Source organism: Fistularia commersonii, chromosome 21 (assembly GCF_037954325.1).
Source record: "Fistularia commersonii isolate RoL2024-O1a breed Wild chromosome 21, RoL_Fcom_v1.0, whole genome shotgun sequence".
Classification (NCBI taxonomy): Eukaryota; Metazoa; Chordata; class Actinopteri; order Syngnathiformes; family Fistulariidae; genus Fistularia; species Fistularia commersonii.
The window spans coordinates 14,181,839-14,202,336 of record NC_141304.1 but is presented as its reverse complement, the minus strand read 5'-3'; the positions used below and the strand labels follow the sequence as shown (position 1 = coordinate 14,202,336).

The following is a 20,498-nucleotide window of genomic DNA, read 5'->3' as shown; positions in this document are numbered from 1 at the left end:
TCTTACTCAGCCAGTAACAGAAATCTGGACGAATACTTCAGCTGAGAAACACACCATGTTTTAGGTTTCATTATTACTGTTTCCTGGAATTTAATACCAGCTAGTTCTGGAATCATCCCGCGGGAGTGGAGGAAACTACAAATACTTGTTATTCTCATTTGGCTGTGGATGGTTTTCCTTTCCCAAAGCAGCCAGGTAGGACGTCAGGGGTAGATGGTGCAGTAGAAGGTGCGAGGGGGTGGGGATGGGTTTTAGTGATTAGCCCGGAGTTGATCCCTTGGGAGCAGATGGTGAATGGTAGCTTACCCAAACGCCTGAACTCCCAGAAGATACTTCGAATCGAGCGGCAGGAGCCCGTGAACGCACGTCCACGAAGATTCATGAGCGAGGACGACGGGGGGAAGACAGGTGAGCGACATTTTCACACCTCAAGCTAACACATGGAGAAATCGTTGATCACTTTTCTTCATTTCTTCATTGGCTGGTCTGCAAATATCCTTATTGGTGGTGTTTAGAGGGTCATGCAACCCCAAACCATCATGCAACCCCAAACCATCCAGGAGACAAATATTTATATAGTGTTATGTAGAAGCAACAAGACTAGCATCATCTATCTCAACCTTCAAGAAACAGGTAAAAACTGTTCTCTTTCAGGACTTTTTACTGCGCTGATGCCCCAGATCAGGTTAGGCAGCAAGTTAGGCTATGCAGTGTGTGTGTGTGTGTGTGTACATTTGTGTATGTCTTTGTCAAAAAAAAACAAAAAAAAACCTCACTAACCCAAGCTTACTGTTCTGTATATTTCCTGTGCATCTTGTATTTGCAAGTGTATTTGCAGTCCCTATGTCCTCTATTGTAAGTCACTTTGGATAAAAGCGTCTGCCAAATGTAATGTAATGTAATGTAATGTGTTCTGTAATGATAAAATCTAAATGATTGACATGTAGAGCACAGAGGAAGCAAGAAAGTCTCATTCAAACTCGCTGTTTTAGTTAAAGTGTACTTTAAGTCTCAATATGGAAGTCAGTATTTCATGTCTGGTCCTGGTTTCAGCAAATATCAACCTTTCGTTCACAGATTGAGATTAAAACAAACGACACGATGTTTGCGAGAGACCCTCCTCGTCCTGCTGCTGCTGCTGCTGCTGCATCTCTGCTGCTGCTGCTGATCTCCGTCCAATCCGTGCACGGCTCCGCTCTCACCGCTGCATCTTCCTATGAGTTCACCGCCTACAGGATGCAACAGTACAACTTGGCACAACAGAAGTGTGGTAAGTTCAGCTACTGAGAGAATTGTTTGATGTGTAATAATGGACTTCCAAAAAAAAAAAAAAGTTTGAAAACTAATTCCTCCGGGTTCCTCCCACGGTCCAAAAACACAGAGAAGATTTATTGGAGACCCTAAATTGCCGAGAGGTGTGAATGAGAGGATCAATAGCTGTATATCACTATATGGCACGCGAATGAGAGGGTGAATATTAGCATTTTTCGATATGAAATGTGAAGGTAAGGGAAGTTTTTGCATTTTTTTTATGATGTGTGAATGAGAGGATGAATGTTGTATATCTCTATATGATGTGAATGAGGGTGCATTTTTGCAGTTTTTTATATGACATGTGAATGAGAGGGTGAATGTTTACATTTCTATATGAGAGGGTGATTATTTGCATTTTTTCATGATTATGAATGACAGGGTGAATATTGGTATTTTTCTATACGATGTGAATGAGAGGATGAATGGTTGCATTTTTTATATGATTACGAATGAGAGGGTGAATCTGTTTTTTTTTAGATGATGTGTGAATGACAGGGTGATTTTTTACATTTCTATATGACGTGAATGAGAAAGCGAATATTTGCATTTTTCTATATGGTGTATGATTGACAGGATGAATGTTTCTATCTCTATAAGATGTGAATGAGAGGGTGAATATCTACATTTCTATATGACGTGAATGAGAGGGTGAACATTTGTATTTTTTATAGGATTTCACATGAGAGGGTGCATATTTGCAGTTTTAGATATGAAATATGAAGGTAAGGGAAGTTTTTGCATTTTTCTATGATGTGTGAATGAGAAGATGAATGGTTGCATTTCTTATATGATTTCAAATGAGAGGGTGAATATTTGCAGTTTTTATACGATGTGTGAATGAGAGGATGAACGCCTACATTTCTATATGACTCGAATGAGAGGGTAAACATTTGTGTTTTTCTATATGATGTGAATGAGAGGATGAATGGTTGCATTTTTTTTTATATGATTACGAATGAGAGGGTGGATATTTGCATTTTTCGATATGGTGTATGAATGACAGGATGAATGCTGTATATCTCTATAAGATGTGAATGAGAGGGTGCATATTTGCATTTTTTATCTGAATTGTGAATGAGAAGGTAAGAATTTGCATTTTTTTATGATGTGAATGAGAGGGTGAATGTTTACATTTCTATGTGACGTGAATGATTGGGTGAACACTTGTATTTTTTTATATGATTTCACGTGACAGGGTGCATATTTGCAGTTTTTATATGATGTGTGAATGAGAGGGTGAATGTTTACATTTCTATACGACTCGAACGAGTGGGTAAACATTCAATTTTTCTATATGATGTGAATGAGAGGATGAATGGTTGCATTTTTTTTATATTATTATGAAAGAGAGGGTGAATCTTTGCATTTACCCTGAATGACGGTGAATGTTTTCACTTCTATATGACGTGAATGAGAAAGTGAATATTTGCATTTTTCTATATGGTGTATGAATGAGAGGATAAATGTTGTATATCTCCATAAGATGTGAATGAGAGGGTGAATATTTGCATTTTATATGATGTGTGAATGAGAGGGTGCATGTTTACATTTTTATATGACGTGAATGAGAGGCTGCATGTTTACATTTTTATATGACGTGAGTGAGAGGGTGGATATTTGCATTTTTCTATTTGAAATGTGAATGAGAAGGTAAGTTTTTGCATTTTTTTTTATCATTTCTCTATATGATGTGAATGAGAGGGTGAATGGTTGTAACTCTCTGCAAGTTGCCTGGCAACGGGTCCAGGGTGGACCCTGCCTTTCCCCCAATGACAGCCGGGATAGACTCCGAACCCCCCGCGACCCTGACTGCAGGATAAACAGTATCGATAATGCATGAACGAATGAATTATTAAACCTGAAAATCAAAGACAAAATGTTGGTGTTTTGCTAGCATGACGTGAAATGTCACGTTTTGGAAAACCGTACGATATATCGGGGCACGAATAAGATGCACGAGCGATTCGAGAGACAAGGTTGTAATAACATTACAGGGATTTGTTTCATGAATAAGGGAATCAGGTCCGATGTTATTCTGTGGATGCCGAGGTTGCCGCGGAGCCATCGTGGTGGCGGAGGCCCGTTCGTCGGAGGAGCCGGGCCTGACGCGGCGCTGTGTCGTCATGAGGGTGCCGGATTTCACCACGGAAAAATACCTGCAGGCCCAGAGACAAAACGCCGCCGCCGTCCTGATCCTGCTGCCCCAGAATGTCTCCGGCATCCCGAGAGAAACACTGCAGGTAACGACTATATCCAGGAACACTCGGCAGGGGAAGCCTCCAGGCAACTCAGTGGGATTCATAACAGTTTATCATCAGATTAGGATGTATTTTTAATATCCTATTATGCGACGCTCCAGGGTAAGAGCTTGTAGACTTCTCTTCTCACTTCACTTTGCTGCTTTGTATCATAATGTGAAAGTACAGCACAACAATTGGACAATTGTCGACTGCTGGACCTGTTGATTCATATATGCACGAATATGGAGATGTGGAGGTTCCTCTTTTGGAAGGAGGAGGACGCAGAGGATCTGGAAAGAGTCCATCAGATGGACAGCACATATCGGATGTCCAGGAGATAAAAGTTGAGATGGTCTGGACACGGACAGAGGAGGGATGGTGAAGGTTCGGGTAGAAGGACGCCGAAACCGCCGGGCGTTGCTGAGGAACCAGAGGGTTAGATGGAGGGAGGTGATTGGCTGTCGCGAACCCTGAAGGGAGCAGCTCAAAGGAGGAGGAAGAGGAGAATATTTACATTTTTCTGTATGACGTGTGAATGAGAGGATGAATGGTTTTATATCTCTATGGGATGTGAATGAGAGGTTGGATATTTGCATTTTTTTCATGATCATGAATGAGCGGGTGAATATTTGCATTTTTCGATATGATACGTGAAGGTAAGGGAAAGTAAGAGTTTTTGCATTTTTCTATATGGTGTGTGAATGAGAGGATGAGCTGTTCTATATCTCTATATGATGTAAATGAGAGGGTGGATATTTGCTTTTCTATCTGAAGTGTGAATGAGAAGGTAAGAATTTGCATATTTTATGACGTGAATGAGAGGTTGAATGTTTTATATTTATCTATACGATGTGAATGAGAGGGTGAATATTTGCATTTTTCTATATGGTTTGTGAATGAGAGGATGAATGGTTATATATCTCTATAAGATGTGATTTAGAGGCTGGATATTTGCTTTTTTCTATAAGAAGTGTGAATGAGGTGAGAATTTGCACTTTTTATGACGCGAATGAGAGGTTGAATGTTTTACATTTATCTATAAGAGGTGAATGAGAGGTTGGATATTTGCATTTTTTCTATTTGAAGTGCGAAAGAGAAGGTATGGTTTTTGAATTTTTTTAAATTATGTGTTTGAGAGGGTGAATATTTGTATTCTTCCATATGGTTTGTGAATGAGGAGATGAATGGTTATATATCTCTATAAGATGTGAATGAGAGGGTGGAGAGGGTTGCTTTTTCTATCTGAAGTGCAAAAGAGAAGGTACGTTTTTCCATTTTTCTAAACGGCTTTTGAATGAGGATGAGCTGTTGTATATCTCTCTATAAGATGCGAATAAGAGGTTGGATAATTGCATTTTTCGATCTGAAGTGTGAATGAGAGGGTAAGAATTTGCACTTTTTATGACGTGAATGAGAGGGTGAATGTTTACATTTATCTATATGATGTGAATGAGAGGATGAATGGTTGTATATCTGTATAAGATGTGAATGGGAGGGTGGATATTTGCACTTTTTATACAACGTGTGAATGAGAGGGTGAGTTTTTGGAAGACGTGTGAATGAGAGGGTGAGCAACGAGGGGGGTTCGAGACGCTGAACCCCAAACTGCTCCCCTGGCGCCGCTAGACGGCACGCAAGCTACGACGGGTTAAGTGTGGAGAACGAATTTCCCGCAGGGGATTAATAAAGTATAATTAAAAGAAAAAGCACTTGAAAATACGGAACACAAAAGTAATTATGAAATAACCATTCACCGACTTGGATTAAATGTGACATTTTAAGAGTTTCCAGAGCAGCACCTCCTCTTTTACAGGCTAAATCAAATTATTTTCTGTCAGTTTGATGGCAAAGGAGAGTTTTGAGGCCCGCGGGCGTCGGAAAACCCGGAGGACGGTCGAAACGAATAGATGCTTCCAACCACACGTGCAAAACCCTGAGACGCCGCAGACCCATCTGTGTTCCTGGGAGGAGAACAGAAAATACAAGAAGATGCTAAGTGGTTATTTTTCCGTTTCAACCCCTCCCAGACCTTCATGGCGAGCGAGAGCGAGGCCTTGCTCAGGGAGACTCTCATGCCGGTGTACGTGGCGATGGAGGACGAGCAGCTGCTCTGCATGTACGAGGAGCTCGGGCAGGCGGCGTCCATCAGGACCTCATCCATCTTCATCCAAGGTGAGAGGAAGAAAAGGCCGAGACGCTGCAAGAAGGTCCCTTGTTCGATTCGGGGTTTCCTCTCGCGGTTCGAATTCATGCATGAATGAATGAACTGAAACAATCGCGGCGGATTTCTTTTTCATGCTGCGCCTCGGTAGTCCTCCGAAGTATGATCACCGCCACGGCTTTTCAGATCTTCGTGAGCAACAACGTTCCCATCAAGCCCATCGCTGACAACGCCATCATCACGCTGGAGGTGAGCATTCAATCGCGTTCTCGGCCTCGGGATGTATAACAACCGCCGCGTCTTTCAGGGAGTGCTTCCTGGAGCGGGAGAAGATGTACCCACCGTGGTGATCACCGCCCACTATGACTCCTCTGGACTGGCGCCGGTGAGATGCGTAAATGTGAAGAACCGCGTCGACGCACAAGAACGAACGAATTCATGGTTTTTTTTTTGTGTTTTTGTGCCTCAGTGGCTGTCCTACGGCGCCGACTCCAACGGCAGCGGGGTGGTCATCCTGCTGGAGCTGGCGCGTCTCTACCAGAAGCTTTACAGCAGCACCGGCACCAGGCCGCCGTGAGTCTCCACGCCGCCGCCGCCGCCGTCCCAAACAAGCCGACCCGGTTTCCATTTCCCGTCTGCATGCATCGCTTTTTTTTTTTTCTTGTTCCGCTCCAGCTTTCACTTGATGTTCTCCCTCACCGGAGGAGGAAAGAACAACTTTCTGGGCACAAAGAGGTGGATCGAGGAGAACCTGGACCATGCGGGTGAGATTCTGGGGTCCTTGCAGACATTTTGAATGCGTGTGATATGTCTCTTTTCGTGGTCGGTCGCTCGATGGACTCGGCACATTACATTACATGTCAGTTATTAGCAGACGCTTGCATCCAAAGCGACTTATAAAAAGTGCAATTCAGTCATTGAAGATTTGAAGTACCAGTCGTCGGAAGTCAGAAGTGACAACTCAACCAAACAGCCATCTCAAAATCATATACATACATACATTAATTTCTTCTTTTTTTAAAAAAAAATTTTTTTTGGAGGGGGGGGGTTGGGGGCTAAGTGCTATTATTAGGGTAGTGCTTGGTGAAGAGGTATGTTTTCAGCTCACGGCAGAAGATGGGCAGCGGCCCCGCTGTTCTGACCTTTTTCGGGAGTTCGTTCCACCGCCGAGGAGCCGAGACCGAGAAGAGCCGAGACTGGTTCGATCGGCGGCCGGGGGCTCTGAGGGATGAGGTGGACGGTCGCCCAGAGGTGGCAGATCGGAGGGGACGGGTAGAGACATGTTGGTTGACCGTAGGCGAGCACCAGGGTCTTGAACTTGATGCGGGCGGCTACTGGTCGCCAGTGTAGGGACATAAGAAGGGGAGTTGTGTGGGAGAATTTGGGATGGTTGAACACCAGGCGGGCTGCCGCTTTCTGAATAAGCTCCAGAGGCCCGATGGTCACCGCTGAGGCACCGGCAAGGAGGGAGTTGCTGTAGTCCAAACGAGAGATGACAAGAGCCCGGATGAGTATCTGCGCTGTATCCTCTGTGGGGAAACTGCGAATCTTCCTGATGTTGTAGAGGAGGAATCTGCAGGAAAGTGCGACGGCTGGGACGTTCGCAGAGAATGACAGTTGGTTGTCTAGGACCACATCCAGGTTTCTCGCAGGTGCAGTTGGCCTTACCACGGTGTTGTCGATGGTCATGGGAACTACCTTCCCCCTGGAGAAAGAGCAGCTCAGTCTTGTCTAGGTACCCCGACGACCCAGAAGACAGGATAATCTGAATGAATGAATGAATGAATGAATTTACTGGATGCCTGCGGAGGTTCTCGGTCATCCAGGTTGTGGTTAATTCTTGTCGAAATCTTCTTAAAACGGTTGTTGGAAACACATCGAGCCTGGTAAAGTACATTCGGGCCAAGTTGCGAATGAGGCCGTGTGAACCGGATCTGGTGATCTGGTTCATCGCGTGACACATAAAACAGAAGGTGAGGAAACAAACAAGCAAACTTTGTTGGAATCTGTTGAGATGTTTGAGCAAAGGTGAAAATACGTTTTTGGGTTTGAGGGCAGGATGTGAACTTTTCACCCAAAGATCTTCTCGGATTTAGTTCCTTCTTCTTCTATCCAACAGAGTCCAGCCTGCTCCACGATAATGTTGCATTCGTGTTGTGTCTGGACACGCTGGCCAACGGCGACGGGTTGTACATGCACGTGTCGCGACCTCCGAAACCAGACACTCCCATGCATACCTTCATCCAACACCTGGAGGAAGTAGGTTGACCTGCGAGCGAGAGACGGAGGCCTTTCTGGCCCTCTGAGCCCGATGAACTTTTCCGGGGTCTTCCACAGGTGGTTTCCTCCAGGTTTCCCTGGGTGAGGACGGGACTGGTGCATAAGAAGATCAACCTTGTGGAGTCCACGGTGGCGTGGGAGCACGAGCGCTACAGCCTACGAAGGATTCCGGCCTTCTCTCTGTCACACCTGGAGGACCCCAAATCTGAGCTTCGGGGCTCTGTGCTGGACACAGTGTGGGTTCTTAATTCGTCATTTCATAAATACGCAGGCCTCAGACAGCCCGAGGTTGAGGACGGTTTGGGTTTTTCTTCATACCTCAGGTCGCAAGTGGACTTCAGGAAGCTTAAACGAAACGGGATCATCGTCGCAGAAGCACTGGCGCGTTACATGTATAATCTCTCGGACAAGGTCTGTGCGGGAGGCGGAGGGCTTGTTTTCCGAAACGTCGTCCGATTTCGAATGAATTCGAGCGAAACCGTTTTGTGTTTGTGCAGGGTTCGCCCAAAGACGTGCAGCTTTTCAAGGGCCAGATGGTAAGACAGCTGCCGGAGGAAGCCAGTTTCCGTGCTGACCTCTGGTGTTCCCCGGCAGACATTACACGTTGTGTTTTGATTTTTCTCTGCCGGCGCCTGAAATCCAATGGGGGGGGGGGGGGACGGAGAAGATTCATTCTCACGGCAAATACCGGCGACTCCTTGTTATTTGAATTCCCCGAAAACTAGCGTCGTTCTGAATACAAAGACGCATTTCTGTTCCGATCTCATTCGGACGTTGTTCGTCCAGGATCTCCAGGACAGTCGAGTGCACAGCCTGATGTCCTTCCTGACGTCGGTTCCTCGAGCCACGCAGCTGCTGGATAAAGAGCCGGGTCACATCCTGCTGGTCAATTCTCTGGAGCATGAATTCAAACGCTACTTACAGCAAGTCCACAGACACGCCTTCCGTCAGGACCGGAGGTAACACTCGCGCTCGGCGGTCGACTCCCTCCTGTGTTTTTTTATGAATCTCATTTTACGTTCTCCGCGCAGGGATCCCGACATCGTCTTTTTCGATCAAATGAACCAACAAGTCGTGATGTACAGGTAAAAAAAAAAAAAATCCCGGCGCCTTCGGCTTTTACCCGTGTCGTCTTTGCAGAGACTCGGATACCGACGGCGTTGTCTTTCAGGGTGAAACCGGCGGCCTTCGATCTTTTCCTCGGCGGCTGCATCGCCGCGTACCTGGGGATCGTTTACTTCGGCATCCAGGTTTGTCGGTTAATTTTAAGATATACGACTTAAACTGAGCGACAGGCACAAAGTGCGGCCTTTCTTTGTGGAGTCTCCATGTTCTCCTCCCGTCTGCGTCGGGTTCCTCCGGGTTCTCCGAGCTCCTCCAAACACATGTAGGAGGTTCCCCGAACGTGGTTGGACGTCCGGGAGGCCCGACCACCCCGTCACCCCGAGAGAATAAAAGAAACAATGACAATATGTATGATCACTCATGAATAAATAAGGTGAAAAATCTAGAAATGCAAACAGAAGTCAAACAAAAAGGCAAAGTAGCAAATACATTTGTGGCGTTGGGAGCGTCTTCCTGTTGGGTCACAGACTGGAGGCAGAAATAAGAGATTTAAAACATTTTTTGCTTCTTTTTAATCCTATTTTTGCAGATTATCTTGGATATTTATAGGACGTTTTCTTTTCTCTCTCCCTCTCGGTCTTTTTTCATGTTTGTTTTTGCAGCCCGGATGCAGACATCCGAACCTGCAAAAACTAATTACACACAAACACAACAGAGGGTCTCTTTACTTCACCAAAGTTTTATTAACTAATTTCTTATAAATAGAACAAATACGGTAAGAACTACGAGTATTTTTAAACATTTTTAAACAAGGTCTTTCCATCTTTCAAGCCGCAAGTCTGCAAAGAACCCCCGCCGCCTGCCTAAATAAGAATAAGAACAACTTTATTTATCCTGAAGGAAATTGTTGTGCCAGAGTTTCAAGTAAAACATAACAATAATAAATAATAGTAGGAAATTGTATGACAATAAAAAAAAAAAAAAGTGGGCCTAAATGCGGGCCTATTTATTTTCCTGTGACTTTTGCTGGGTCTCATCGTATTTAGATGCTTCTTGCTTTGCAAATTTCCCTGATTCTTCAAGCTCACGCCACTCGGCGCCAATTAATTTGTCGATTTTACGTGACATCGGGTTGCAAACAGCTCACCGCACCACAGCGTCATTATTTTTCACCCTCGTGGGACTGAGATATGCTTTCGCGTAATCTGAGGAGAAGTGGGTTTTTTTATTTTATGTTTTTTTTCGGAGCACTTTCCCTCTGCGCTGACTGAACAGATGACTTCGGCCTCCGTGAAAATAAATAAAAGTCCGCCCACTCTGGAAGCTGATTGGCTTATTTTTCTGAGTAAATCATTTAGGACTCAATCTTCTGCATGCATTCTAAGATGCGGATTAGATGCACGATGTCTGGCGTGCGCGCTCTTGCTCGCTCGGTCTGGATTCCGGGATATTTCGTCCAATTCACGGACATCGGAGAGCCGGGATCAATATGCACGAGACTCCTGGAACTGAGGATCGACTTTATTGATCCCCATAGGAGAAATTCTTTTGTCACCGCAGCATAATAATTATAATATCAATAAAAATGAATATGAATGTAGGTAGAGACAATTAAAAAGCAGCAAACAATATCCACAAATAAATAGACAGCAGAGTGAACAAGAAAAATCGAGGAAAAAAATAGATACAAAAGGAAAAAAAAAACAAAAAAAAAAAAAACGGCGACTTCCGGGAGTCTTGGGATGTCTGTGTATGTCTGAGCTCCTTCGTACCCCAAAATTACAAAAAGGATGTCGTTCAGGGTCTCCGAGCTCCTTTATTCATCACAACGGAAAAAATATGGTTCAGCTTTTGCGGATCTCGTTACTTTGCAGATTTTTTTCTGTTTTTTTTTTTTTTTTTTTTTTTGAGTAATTCAGTTCTCACGATTTATCTTTCTTTTGCTTTGCAGTGTTTTTTATTTTTTTTTCTGGGATGAAATAGCCCTATTCTAGGATACGAAAAAAGAAACAGCAAAAAAAAAAAAAAACGAAAAAAATCAAACTAAAATTCATTTTAATAAGTAAACAGAGTACGAAATGAGCCGTAACTGCTGCACAACAAATTCATCATCATTCAAGTATTATAATGTTTATTATCCGTTATAATCATCCAAAAGCGTTTATCGTACTGTATAAGAGAGCGGGAAGCGCAACACAGTCAAAGGTGGGTTGATAACAATTTGAGGGAAGTTAAGGGTTAATATATCTGTAAAATTATTACGTCTCTACTTTGCGTGAATTCCCTTTTCGCCAGGGTTCTTGGAACGCAACTCCCGCGAAAAATGAGTGCCCGCTGTATTTTGTAAATGTCCGTCACATCGTCACCGGCCGTTGCCATGTAAGTTGAAATATTTGACCGCAAAAAAGACAAATCTCTCCCCCTTTGCTCCTTGCAGAACTTTGGATATCTCTACAACAAGCTGAAAGCTGCCATGAAGTCCAAGCACCAGTAGCCTGCAAGATCGCGGTCGCCGCCTCTGTGACAACTTGCAATCTCATCGGTTTTAAATAAAAGCAAATGACTTTAAGCTGAAATATGACTGAACTCTGTCATTCGGGGCTGGGAGAAATAAAATAAGACACTTCCCCCCCGGGCTTGGATTCGATCCAGGCCCGCGTGAAGGACAGCTCCCGCCGCCTCTTTACGAAAATCCCCACGTCCTTCGCTCTTTTGACGCGGACGTGAATTTCACCGGGCCGGACGGGTTTGTCGGACAAGGCCGGCGCTTCGGAGCCCGACATCCAGCTCTTGTCACGGAGCCGCCGACACAAAAGGCGGCCGACGGCGCTCTGTGAATTATTGATGCTCGCGCTGACAGTCGGCAGGGGTGACCCTGGATCACGCCGGGAGATTCTCGAAAAGTTTGTCGACTGAAAGGAGGAAGTCCGTTTCAACTTTAAGGTGGGTCGAGAGATGAGAACACGCAAGTGTTTGCTCGGCGCTAAGCTACGGTCCGTGCAAGACCCTGGGAGGGAAGTAGGTCACAGCGGTGACCCACGGGCGTTCGGATCTCCGCAGGGGGGCTCTAGCTTTCCGGGGATAAGCGGCTGAGTTCTCAGGTAGCGCAAAGCGCTCGGCGATACTTCCACGAAGTGTCCGCAAACGGCATCCGCTTGATTCGAATCTCGACGGCGATCGCGTGCGGCCACCGGCGGGTGCGATACGAGGCGACGTGATCACGCAGGGAGAAGGAGGAGCCGCCAGGTTGACGGGGGGAGGAGAGAGGTGGGGGATTTTCCAGGGGGACGCCGGGAAAACTAGCATTTTTTGATCGAAGATGGCCACGCGGCTCTACACCAGCGTGTACAAGGAGCAGTTCGCTTCTCCCGGGCGAGTCCAGCGACAGCAACTTCGACCGACGTCCGCCCACCGCAGGAACAACCCACAGCCACACCCGGTAAGATGCACACAGGCTGTAAGTCTGGAAGAACCTTTTCAGTAAAACCTGCAGAAATGGTGAATTCATGTATGCGTGTGGCTGAAAAACCTTGGAAAAAATACGAAATCCAATTAAGAAAGAACATTGAAACTGACATTTACATTTAATGTCAGAAAATGAAAATGTAGTCCTCTTGTTGTCAAACTTTCCCGATGGCGTTTCCTTGAACCGCCGCACCGTCTGACACTAATTGGCCGCCGGTTGTTTCTGTTTTTCCACGTGCTCTCGGTGAAAAAGCTCTTTTCCATATATTATTCGGCGCCTCCAACGCGCCTGTTTGTTCATTCCAACACACGGTTCGGAGAGGAAGAGCAGCGGTGACAAAGGATGTTCGACAAAAGTGTTTTTTTTTTTCTTTAAATTGAAAAAAAAAAAAAAAAAATCAAATTAGTAATTGGAGGGGTCCAAAAAAATGCTGGGTTTACTGAGGAATTAGGAATGAGAGGGTGAATGGATGTATGACTGTATTTTAGATTAGATTGTGATTTCAAATGCACAAAAACGGGGCTATGAAATTCAGTTTAGCGTCTAACCAGGAGTGCATAAAATCAGCAGGAACAAATATAATGCATAAATAATAAATAACAGTATGTACACGGTATAATATGTAAATCATTTACAAGTGACATAAGAATAAGGGGATGATTTGCTGCATGTCTCTGTGTGCGGCTGGCCCGGGGCGGATATTGCTAAATAAAGGAAAGGATAAATGACTGAATAGTAAACGGAGCATAAAAAGTTAAATTAGACATTATTAATGTTAAATGATAAAACTCACTTTAAATCAATGCACACACAAGGAAAAGTAGATACGAATGAAAATTTCATATCTCTGAAATTCACACGATTATTTATAGATTTTTATTATTATATATTATATACGTTATTATATATAGATTTATTGTCACATTCAGTTATACATCATGGATGCACCACGAGCAGAAGGCAGCTAAGGAGCAGCGCCAGGGGAGCAGTCGGAAGTTGTTCCAAAAAAATAAAATAAAATAAAAAAATTAAAAAAAAATAAATAAATGGTAAAAATATAAAAAAATAAATAAAATAAAATAAAATTAAATCTATGAATATACAAATAAATAAATAATAATAAATAAAAGCACTCAATCCCTAATAGTGAGGAGGGGAGATTATGTGTGCCAGTTAAATCCCATTTTTCTTAATCTCTTATCATTAGCTCCAATTTCCTTGCCTGTGCAGGACTTCCTGTTCCCCCGCAGTCTTCGGCCTGCGGTCAGCGACCGACAACTCTTCCCCCCTGTCAGACATTTGTCATTCCACGCTCCCGATAAGCCGGCCGGCGCTTATCTCAAACCCGGGCGCTCGCCCGCCGTCGACACGTCGGCGGCGCGGATGTTGCCGTCCGTCAGCGGGGCGCAGAGCCGGACGCCCGCCGAGCCAGCGTTTGCGACGGACGTTAAGTTCCACGTGCCGCTGAGGAACCCGGGGAGGTGACGGGACCGTCGCGTCCAAGTCTGGTTTGAAGATAACGCGACAGAATCGGTTATTGTGTTTTTCTTTTCTCCGCAAGGGACGTCCAGAAGGCCCCGAACCCGTTCTCCGCCCAGCCACACCGGTGAGATTGACCTCTGACCTTCAAACCTTGCTCAGGGTCACTGGGATGAAATGGAAACCAGCAAAGTCCCTGGATCCTTTAAATGTGCAATCACTTGATTTGGAAAAAAAATAATCATTTAAATTTCACTAAAATAATTGCTCTTCAAGGAGGATCTAGACTTTACATTACATTACATTACATTACATTGCATTTGGCAGACGCTTTTATCCAAAGCTACGTACAATAGAGGACATAGGGACTGCAAATACACCTGCAAATACACGATGCACAGGAAATATACAGAACAGTAAGCTTGGGTTAGTGAGGGTTTTTTTTTTTTTTTGGGACAGAGACACACAAACGTGTACACACACACACACACACACACACACACACTGCATAGCCTTACTTGCTGCCAACCTGATCTGGGGCATCAGCGCAGTAAAATGTCCTGAAAGAGAAACGTTTTTACCTGTTTCTTGAAGGTTGAGAGAGATGATGCTAGTCTTGTTATTTATTTTTTTCTTTTTAGACTTATTTTTTATTTACATGTGCATTTTTTTCAAAACAGGAAACATGCATCCGCTCCGTTCTGGACCAAACCTCAAACCGGCCTCAACCCGGCGGCTCAGAATCACTTCCCGCTGTCCCAGAAACCAAGATCCGGATCCGGCGGCATGTCGGACTACAGGTGCATGTTCACAAATATCCAAAATCCCCCCCCCCCCCCCCCCGTATCTGCACGCGTGATGTTCCGAAACCACGCGTTCTCACGTTGTCGCCGCGGTTTCCCCCCCGACAGCGGCCGCTGCAGCTGCTTCCACGTGGTGAAGCCCTTCCAGGCCGGTCACTACGTCATCCACCCGGAGTTTGCGTCCGAATTCCTCCGCTTCGACTCCGACGCCACCTCCTGAAGAGCGGACCTCCTCCGGGGGGCTCCTCGGCACAATGGCGGATCATTAACCGGCCGATTGTTTAATTTTCTGCTAATTAACCCGTCGGGACGAGACGTAGGAATGAATAATGTAAGTGTATTATCTACCAACATGCGGCGCCGACTCCTCTACCATCCCGCACCAAATTAGCAGCAAAAACGATACCATCGGGGGGCCTGTTAATATGAAATCAAATGAGGCGCTGAGGCCCAAACGCGGATCTTGTCCGTGTCATAATTTTTTTTTATCCCGCCATTAGAGTCGGAAAGTCTTCATTACCAACTTGAAAGGAGACAATGGGACTTCTCCCGGGGGTTTAAACTACAATTCCAGCAATTATAACGCCCATTATCCGGTATTGTTATACAGATGACAAAAAAATATGCTACATATACAATGGTCATATGCGGATTGTAGCACGACGAGGTCTCAGTAAACTTGTTTTGTTCCTCTGAGTGGGTTTTGTGATATTTTTTTGACTTCATCAACCGGAACAATTTAAAAATCCCTGCAAGCCAAAAAAACTACAACGGACTACATTTCCCGTGGGGCAGTGGGCGCGGCCAAGGCGGACCTTCACGCACACAGACACGGCAACAACATGCCTTAAGTGCCTTTTTCTCCTCCGTGAAGCGTGGAAAACAAGTCGTGGCCGGAGCGCAGTCCCGAGCGGGTAGGCAAAACACGCCTCACACACTATATAACAATTCAACTTCACGCTGTTAACTTTTTTTTTTCCTTCACCGGACTCCATATATACACACACACACACACATATATATGTTTGTTTCCATACATGGTGTTTTGTGTTGTCATAAATCCGCGTTTTGTGAAACTAAAGGTTGCAATGCATGAGAAAACTTGATTATTTTCTGCACAATTTGCAGCAAACCTGCAGATTTGCACGATGTGCGTCCGCGTAAAGAACAGTTATTTGACGGGGTGGTGTGTGTGTGTGTGTGTGTGTGAGTGTGTGTAGAGGGAGGTGGTGGTGGTGTGGGGGGGTCAACATCGAAAAATAACATCAACCCCTGTTGAAATCTGAGTTGTTTACAAAGTTCCAACCCCTTCGCTTGGACTGAAGCGAACAAACTGCTGGGGTTTGTGGAAACTTTGGATTTGTCTTTTTTTTTTTTTTTTCTTTCTTTTTTTTTCCCAGCCTTCTGTCAGCATTTCTGTGTTTATCTCCCAACTGTCACAGGAGGTCGAGATAGGGGAAGGGGAGCAGAAACCGCCCCCTCCCCTGCTCACCGATACAAGTAGGAATTTCTTTTTTTTGCAGTTTCAAATGCAAACGTTTGCACTTTTGTATGTATGATATGTGTGTGTGTGTGTTTTGCAGCAAATTCAGCTGACATGCATGTATTGGCGAGTCTTGACATGACAGGCCCACGCTCCATTTTGTGAGTGTTTTTTTGCAAAATAAGTAAAGATAGTGTTGCGAGTAAATCAATTCCAAAGAATAAGAATAAGAATAAGAATAAGAAGAATAAGAACAACTTTATTTATCCCGAAGGAAATTGTTGTGCCAGAGTTTCAAGTAAAACATAATAGTAATAGATAACAGTAAATAAAAATATAAAGTGTCAAAGTCAAGGCTATAAAGAGTTTTAAGGTCTTAAAAAGTACAAAGATTTGAATATTCCCTTCGGCTGAAGGAAGAGGAATTAAAAAGCCTGATAATTTAGTGTCATTTTATTTCTTGTCAGTTTTTGACTTCTATGAAGGGCCTTTCTGGGCCCCTGGAATCGTCTATATTCTTAATCAGAGTCAGAATATTCTATTGATCCCTTGGGGGGAAATTGCATTTTGTTGAAAGCTGAATTCTATATAAAAATATAGAGTAGAATCGGGAAAAATAAAATAAAAAGAAACAGTAAAGAAATGAATTAAATTATTATTATCATTAATTAATTAAAAAAATGAAAATACAGTTTGAGGTATGTAAAAATATTTATAACATGTGTATTTAAAAGTACATGTTTTATATATATATATATGTATATATATATATAATATATATATTTTTTTTATGATTACAGGTAGTATTTATGTGTATAAGGGTTGTTGGGAAGTCTTGCACAAACGGAGAATTATTGCACATTATGACAGCAACTGATATTTCCCCACTTTTAGGCACCTCCATCTGAGGAACAGTGGTGATAATCCACTGCGCAAAAAAAAAAAATGAAACACTAAAATAACACATCTTAGATCTGAATGAATGAAATATTCTAATAACATACTTTGTGCTTTACATAGTTGAATGTGCTGACAACGAAATCACAGCAAAATAATCAATGGAAATCAAATGTATAAATATGGATTTGGAGTCATACTGGAAAAACACACTCCAAGTTGACCCAATTTTGACGTCATTTCCTTAAAACAAGTCAAAATGAACCAGCGTTGCTTCCTAAGTGGACAGTTTGACTTGCAGTGACGAGGCCTCGTGCAGCCGCGTTAGCTGGACTCTAAACTGCGGTTAATTTTCTGAACCGGCAGTTTGTTTTCTGTTAATTATTGATAGGTTGTTGTTCTCACCTCTGCTGTCGGGAACGCATCCAGCAGGGAGAATTGATCAATTAGATATTTAAGCGGTGGTTTGTTTAAATTATTATCCCCTCCCTTCCCCCGGACAGCAAAGGTCAGTCGTGGCGGTTTGTGTCCAGAGCAAAGCGATGTTTCATGCAGGTTTATTTCGGTCTTTATCGCCTTGTAGGAATCGCATATGTGAATAATATATGCATATAAGATTTAAACAATAGGAAACGTAAAAGTCAAAAGACAGATTTACTTCGACCGAGAAGCCGTCGCAATTTTCATCATGTCATTTTAGAGATGAATAAAAGAATAAACGTTCATATGTAAGTCATAATAGTAATGATACATTTTATTTGTGGGTGACATGTAAATCCAAGGTCACTTCTCAAAAAGTAAAAAAAGATTTCCAGCAGATGATATCCAGATTTCAGTGAGTAGGTCATTTGAACAGATGTGTGTATCATACATACAGTTGGCACTTTACAAGCACACTGGTGTTCATACTCAATTTCATATATATATATATGTATGTATATATGTATGTAAATATATATATATATTTATATATATATGTTAACAATCCTTTTTCTAAATTGGATTTAGAATCTGTTAAATGTGTTCATATGTTTTCATTTCCATTCTTTTTTATATTCTAAAGATGAACTCCTTCCGAAGATAAATAGACATATGTGTGTGCATGTGTTTGTGTGTGTGTGCGCGTATGTATATTTATATATTTGTATGATTATATATGTATGTATATGTATATACATATATATGTGTGTATTTGTATGTATGTGTGTGTGTATATATATATATATATATACATATATATGTGTGTATTTGTATGTATATATATTCATATGTGTGTTTATGTGTGTGCATACATATACATGTATATATATATGTGTGTGTGTATATATATATACACATATATATGTATATATATACATATATATTTAAGTGTGTGCATATATATGTATATATGTGTACACATATATGTAAATATATGTGTACATATATACATGTGTGTGTGTGTGTGTGTATACATGTGTATATATATATATATATATGTGTGTATATATATATACATATATATATATATATGTTTTGCATTGCCTTCCTTCCATAACAAACCCGGAAGCACATTAATATTCAGCTTATATATTATTTGAGCAGTTTCAAAGTTCACCAGTATTATTGTGTATTTTCGGCTTTGTCCGTTTCTGCCGTCATTTCATTGTTGTTTGTTTTAAAGCGTCCCTGCTGATGACCCTCAACGCTCTCTGTTGTAATAAAAAAACGGGGTTTGGAATTATTCTGTCTGTTGATCCCCAAAATTTCACGTCGAAGGGAATCAATGGATCAATGAAGATTTGACACAAAAAAAAAAATGCGCAGTATTTTTAACCAGTCTAATTCATTTAATTGTGTGTCCACACCAGGACGTGTCTTTGCGTTTTTAATTTTTTTTTTTTTGTTGGGTGTAGGGATGTATTTGTTTCCAGTATAATCAAAATATCCCGTCCAGAATGAAACCCGCTCCCTTCCAGGTTGGGTTGGACAGGCTTGGTGAAGCAGAAAGTTTAGTATGCTCGCCCTCCTTCCTCACTTTGGCAGAGATCTGAGGACAAAATCCCCCTTCGCCGCCGCTCCACTTCCGCACATACAAATGAATTCAATCAGCTGAGCTGGTGTTCGAATTACCGTTGAGAAAGTCCACTTTATCCTCTTACAGGTAATAGCCCGTAGATTTGTTTTGGTTAAATCTGAATCACATCTTTTTAAAGTTTACCCTCCGCCGGCGGAGAACGTCCCCGGTGCTTTGGAATCACTTTGCGGCGCGTCCGGAAATGAAACTGGGGGGGAGGAGGAGGAGGAGGAGGAGGAGGAGGAGGTGAGAGGGTCAGACGACGAGACGGACGCCAAACCTCTCACGCCGAAAGCGGTTGAAAAACGAAAACACGAGGCCGGCGAGTTTATTCTGAACAAAGGGGGCCCATTCTAAAAAGTCTTGTGTTCCTTCTCTTGTGCCAGACAGGAAATCAGATGTGAAAACTGGGCCAGAGAGCAACGGGGAATTTTTTCTGGGAAGCACTTCCAGGATAGAAAAAAAATCAAGCCGAGGATTTTCCCGGCGAGCGGGACGAGTCATGTACCAAGTGGTACCCGGAGGAGCGGGAGGCACCATCACGGATGTTATTCCCAAGCAGAAACATAGCAAGGACACTCGTCCCCTAGTGGGAGCGGGAGTTATCGGACTGGTGCTGGTGATCGCGGCGGTGACGACGTGGTGCTACTATATAGCATCTCTGCGAAAAGCCGAACTGCTGAAGACTCAACTTCTGGATCTGAATAAAGATGGTTACATTATCCGGAACCAGGGAGGATCTATTGTTTTCAGAATGGATTTCAGGTTGGTATCCAATCCCGGCCGCCGCCTCGCACTCCAACGGGCAGATGTGACGGACGCTTTTTTGGCTCGAGGATTCGAGACTTTTGACGAAATTTCGAGATCGCAGCTCTCAGGTTCGGCGGAATCAAAACGGAAAGAAATCAACCTTAAAAAGCAGGACACGGCGCAACGATAGCAGCATCTCTAGGTTAGTATGCAAAAAATAGAGCAAATTGCAAGTGGACCTAAAATATAAGTAACAATTAGATTTGAAGAAATTGCTAAATTTGTAGAAAGGGGAAAAAAAGGGTGTTTTGCCCTGAATTTAGGGTAAAAACTATTTTTCAACCTGTTTCCTTGATTGTCCTAAACCAGGGGTCGGCAACCCGTAACACCCAAAGAGCCATTTGGACCCGGTTTCCTCGGAAAAGAAAACACCGGGAGCCGCAATTACTTTTTGACGTCTAAAATAAAGGTACCGCTGTATATATTGCTTTTTATTACCTTTAC

General features: G+C 43.2%; 3 protein-coding genes across 14 annotated transcripts in view; all 3 read left to right on the top strand.

The window, feature by feature from the left end:
* Nucleotides 1–291: 291 nt before the first annotated feature.
* On the top strand, nucleotides 292–11,624 carry LOC147222397 (BOS complex subunit ncln). 7 transcript variants are annotated; one of them, XM_086168291.1, is made up of 16 exons: nucleotides 292–408; nucleotides 1,078–1,270; nucleotides 3,364–3,554; nucleotides 5,582–5,726; nucleotides 5,867–5,964; nucleotides 6,023–6,100; nucleotides 6,185–6,288; nucleotides 6,391–6,479; nucleotides 7,835–7,974; nucleotides 8,053–8,231; nucleotides 8,319–8,406; nucleotides 8,493–8,531; nucleotides 8,782–8,954; nucleotides 9,027–9,080; nucleotides 9,167–9,245; nucleotides 11,498–11,624. In XM_086168291.1, exons 2-16 carry the CDS (start codon nucleotides 1,102–1,104, stop codon nucleotides 11,552–11,554), a joined length of 1,683 nt encoding a protein of 560 aa, XP_086024417.1. In that variant the 5' UTR covers nucleotides 292–408; nucleotides 1,078–1,101; the 3' UTR covers nucleotides 11,555–11,624. The 7 variants fall into 7 exon arrangements, with proteins under 7 accessions (XP_086024417.1, XP_086024415.1, XP_086024416.1 ...); XM_086168289.1 differs by having other exon boundaries at nucleotides 8,053–8,406; XM_086168290.1 differs by having other exon boundaries at nucleotides 6,023–6,288.
* A 2,273-nt stretch (nucleotides 11,625–13,897) lies between these two features.
* On the top strand, nucleotides 13,898–15,424 carry LOC147222396 (uncharacterized). Its single transcript, XM_086168908.1, has 4 exons — nucleotides 13,898–14,007; nucleotides 14,088–14,132; nucleotides 14,686–14,805; nucleotides 14,917–15,424. Exons 1-4 carry the CDS (start codon nucleotides 13,910–13,912, stop codon nucleotides 15,026–15,028), a joined length of 375 nt encoding a protein of 124 aa, XP_086025034.1. The 5' UTR covers nucleotides 13,898–13,909; the 3' UTR covers nucleotides 15,029–15,424.
* A 193-nt stretch (nucleotides 15,425–15,617) lies between these two features.
* myorg (myogenesis regulating glycosidase) overlaps nucleotides 15,618–20,498 on the top strand; it is a 218,217-nt gene continuing 213,336 nt past the window's right edge. For 4 of the 6 annotated variants that reach the window (XR_015107749.1, XR_015107750.1, XR_015107748.1 and 1 more), the window contains exon 1: nucleotides 15,629–15,722. Coding sequence is in view for 1 of the 6 variants with exons in the window: in XM_086167974.1 (XP_086024100.1) it covers nucleotides 19,747–20,009 (263 nt within the window). In the remaining 5 variants the exon portion in view is untranslated. Of the gene's footprint in view, nucleotides 15,723–19,630; nucleotides 20,010–20,498 lie in introns of those variants that run through there. The other 2 variants (XM_086167974.1, XR_015107751.1) reach the window with 2 other exon arrangements.

Excerpts from the sequence above, each read along its gene's own strand:
- LOC147222397 (XM_086168287.1), top strand. The coding sequence starts at position 1,102 with ATGTTTGCGAGAGACCCTCCTCGTCCTGCTGCTGCTGCTGCTGCTGCA. Across the intron at positions 6,480-7,834 it reads GGAGAACCTGGACCATGCGG|AGTCCAGCCTGCTCCACGAT; the intron begins GTGAGATTCTGG and ends TCTATCCAACAG. Across the intron at positions 9,246-11,497 it reads TCGTTTACTTCGGCATCCAG|AACTTTGGATATCTCTACAA; the intron begins GTTTGTCGGTTA and ends TGCTCCTTGCAG.
- LOC147222396 (XM_086168908.1), top strand. The coding sequence starts at position 13,910 with ATGTTGCCGTCCGTCAGCGGGGCGCAGAGCCGGACGCCCGCCGAGCCA. Across the intron at positions 14,008-14,087 it reads CCGCTGAGGAACCCGGGGAG|GGACGTCCAGAAGGCCCCGA; the intron begins GTGACGGGACCG and ends TTTCTCCGCAAG. Across the intron at positions 14,133-14,685 it reads TTCTCCGCCCAGCCACACCG|GAAACATGCATCCGCTCCGT; the intron begins GTGAGATTGACC and ends TTTTCAAAACAG.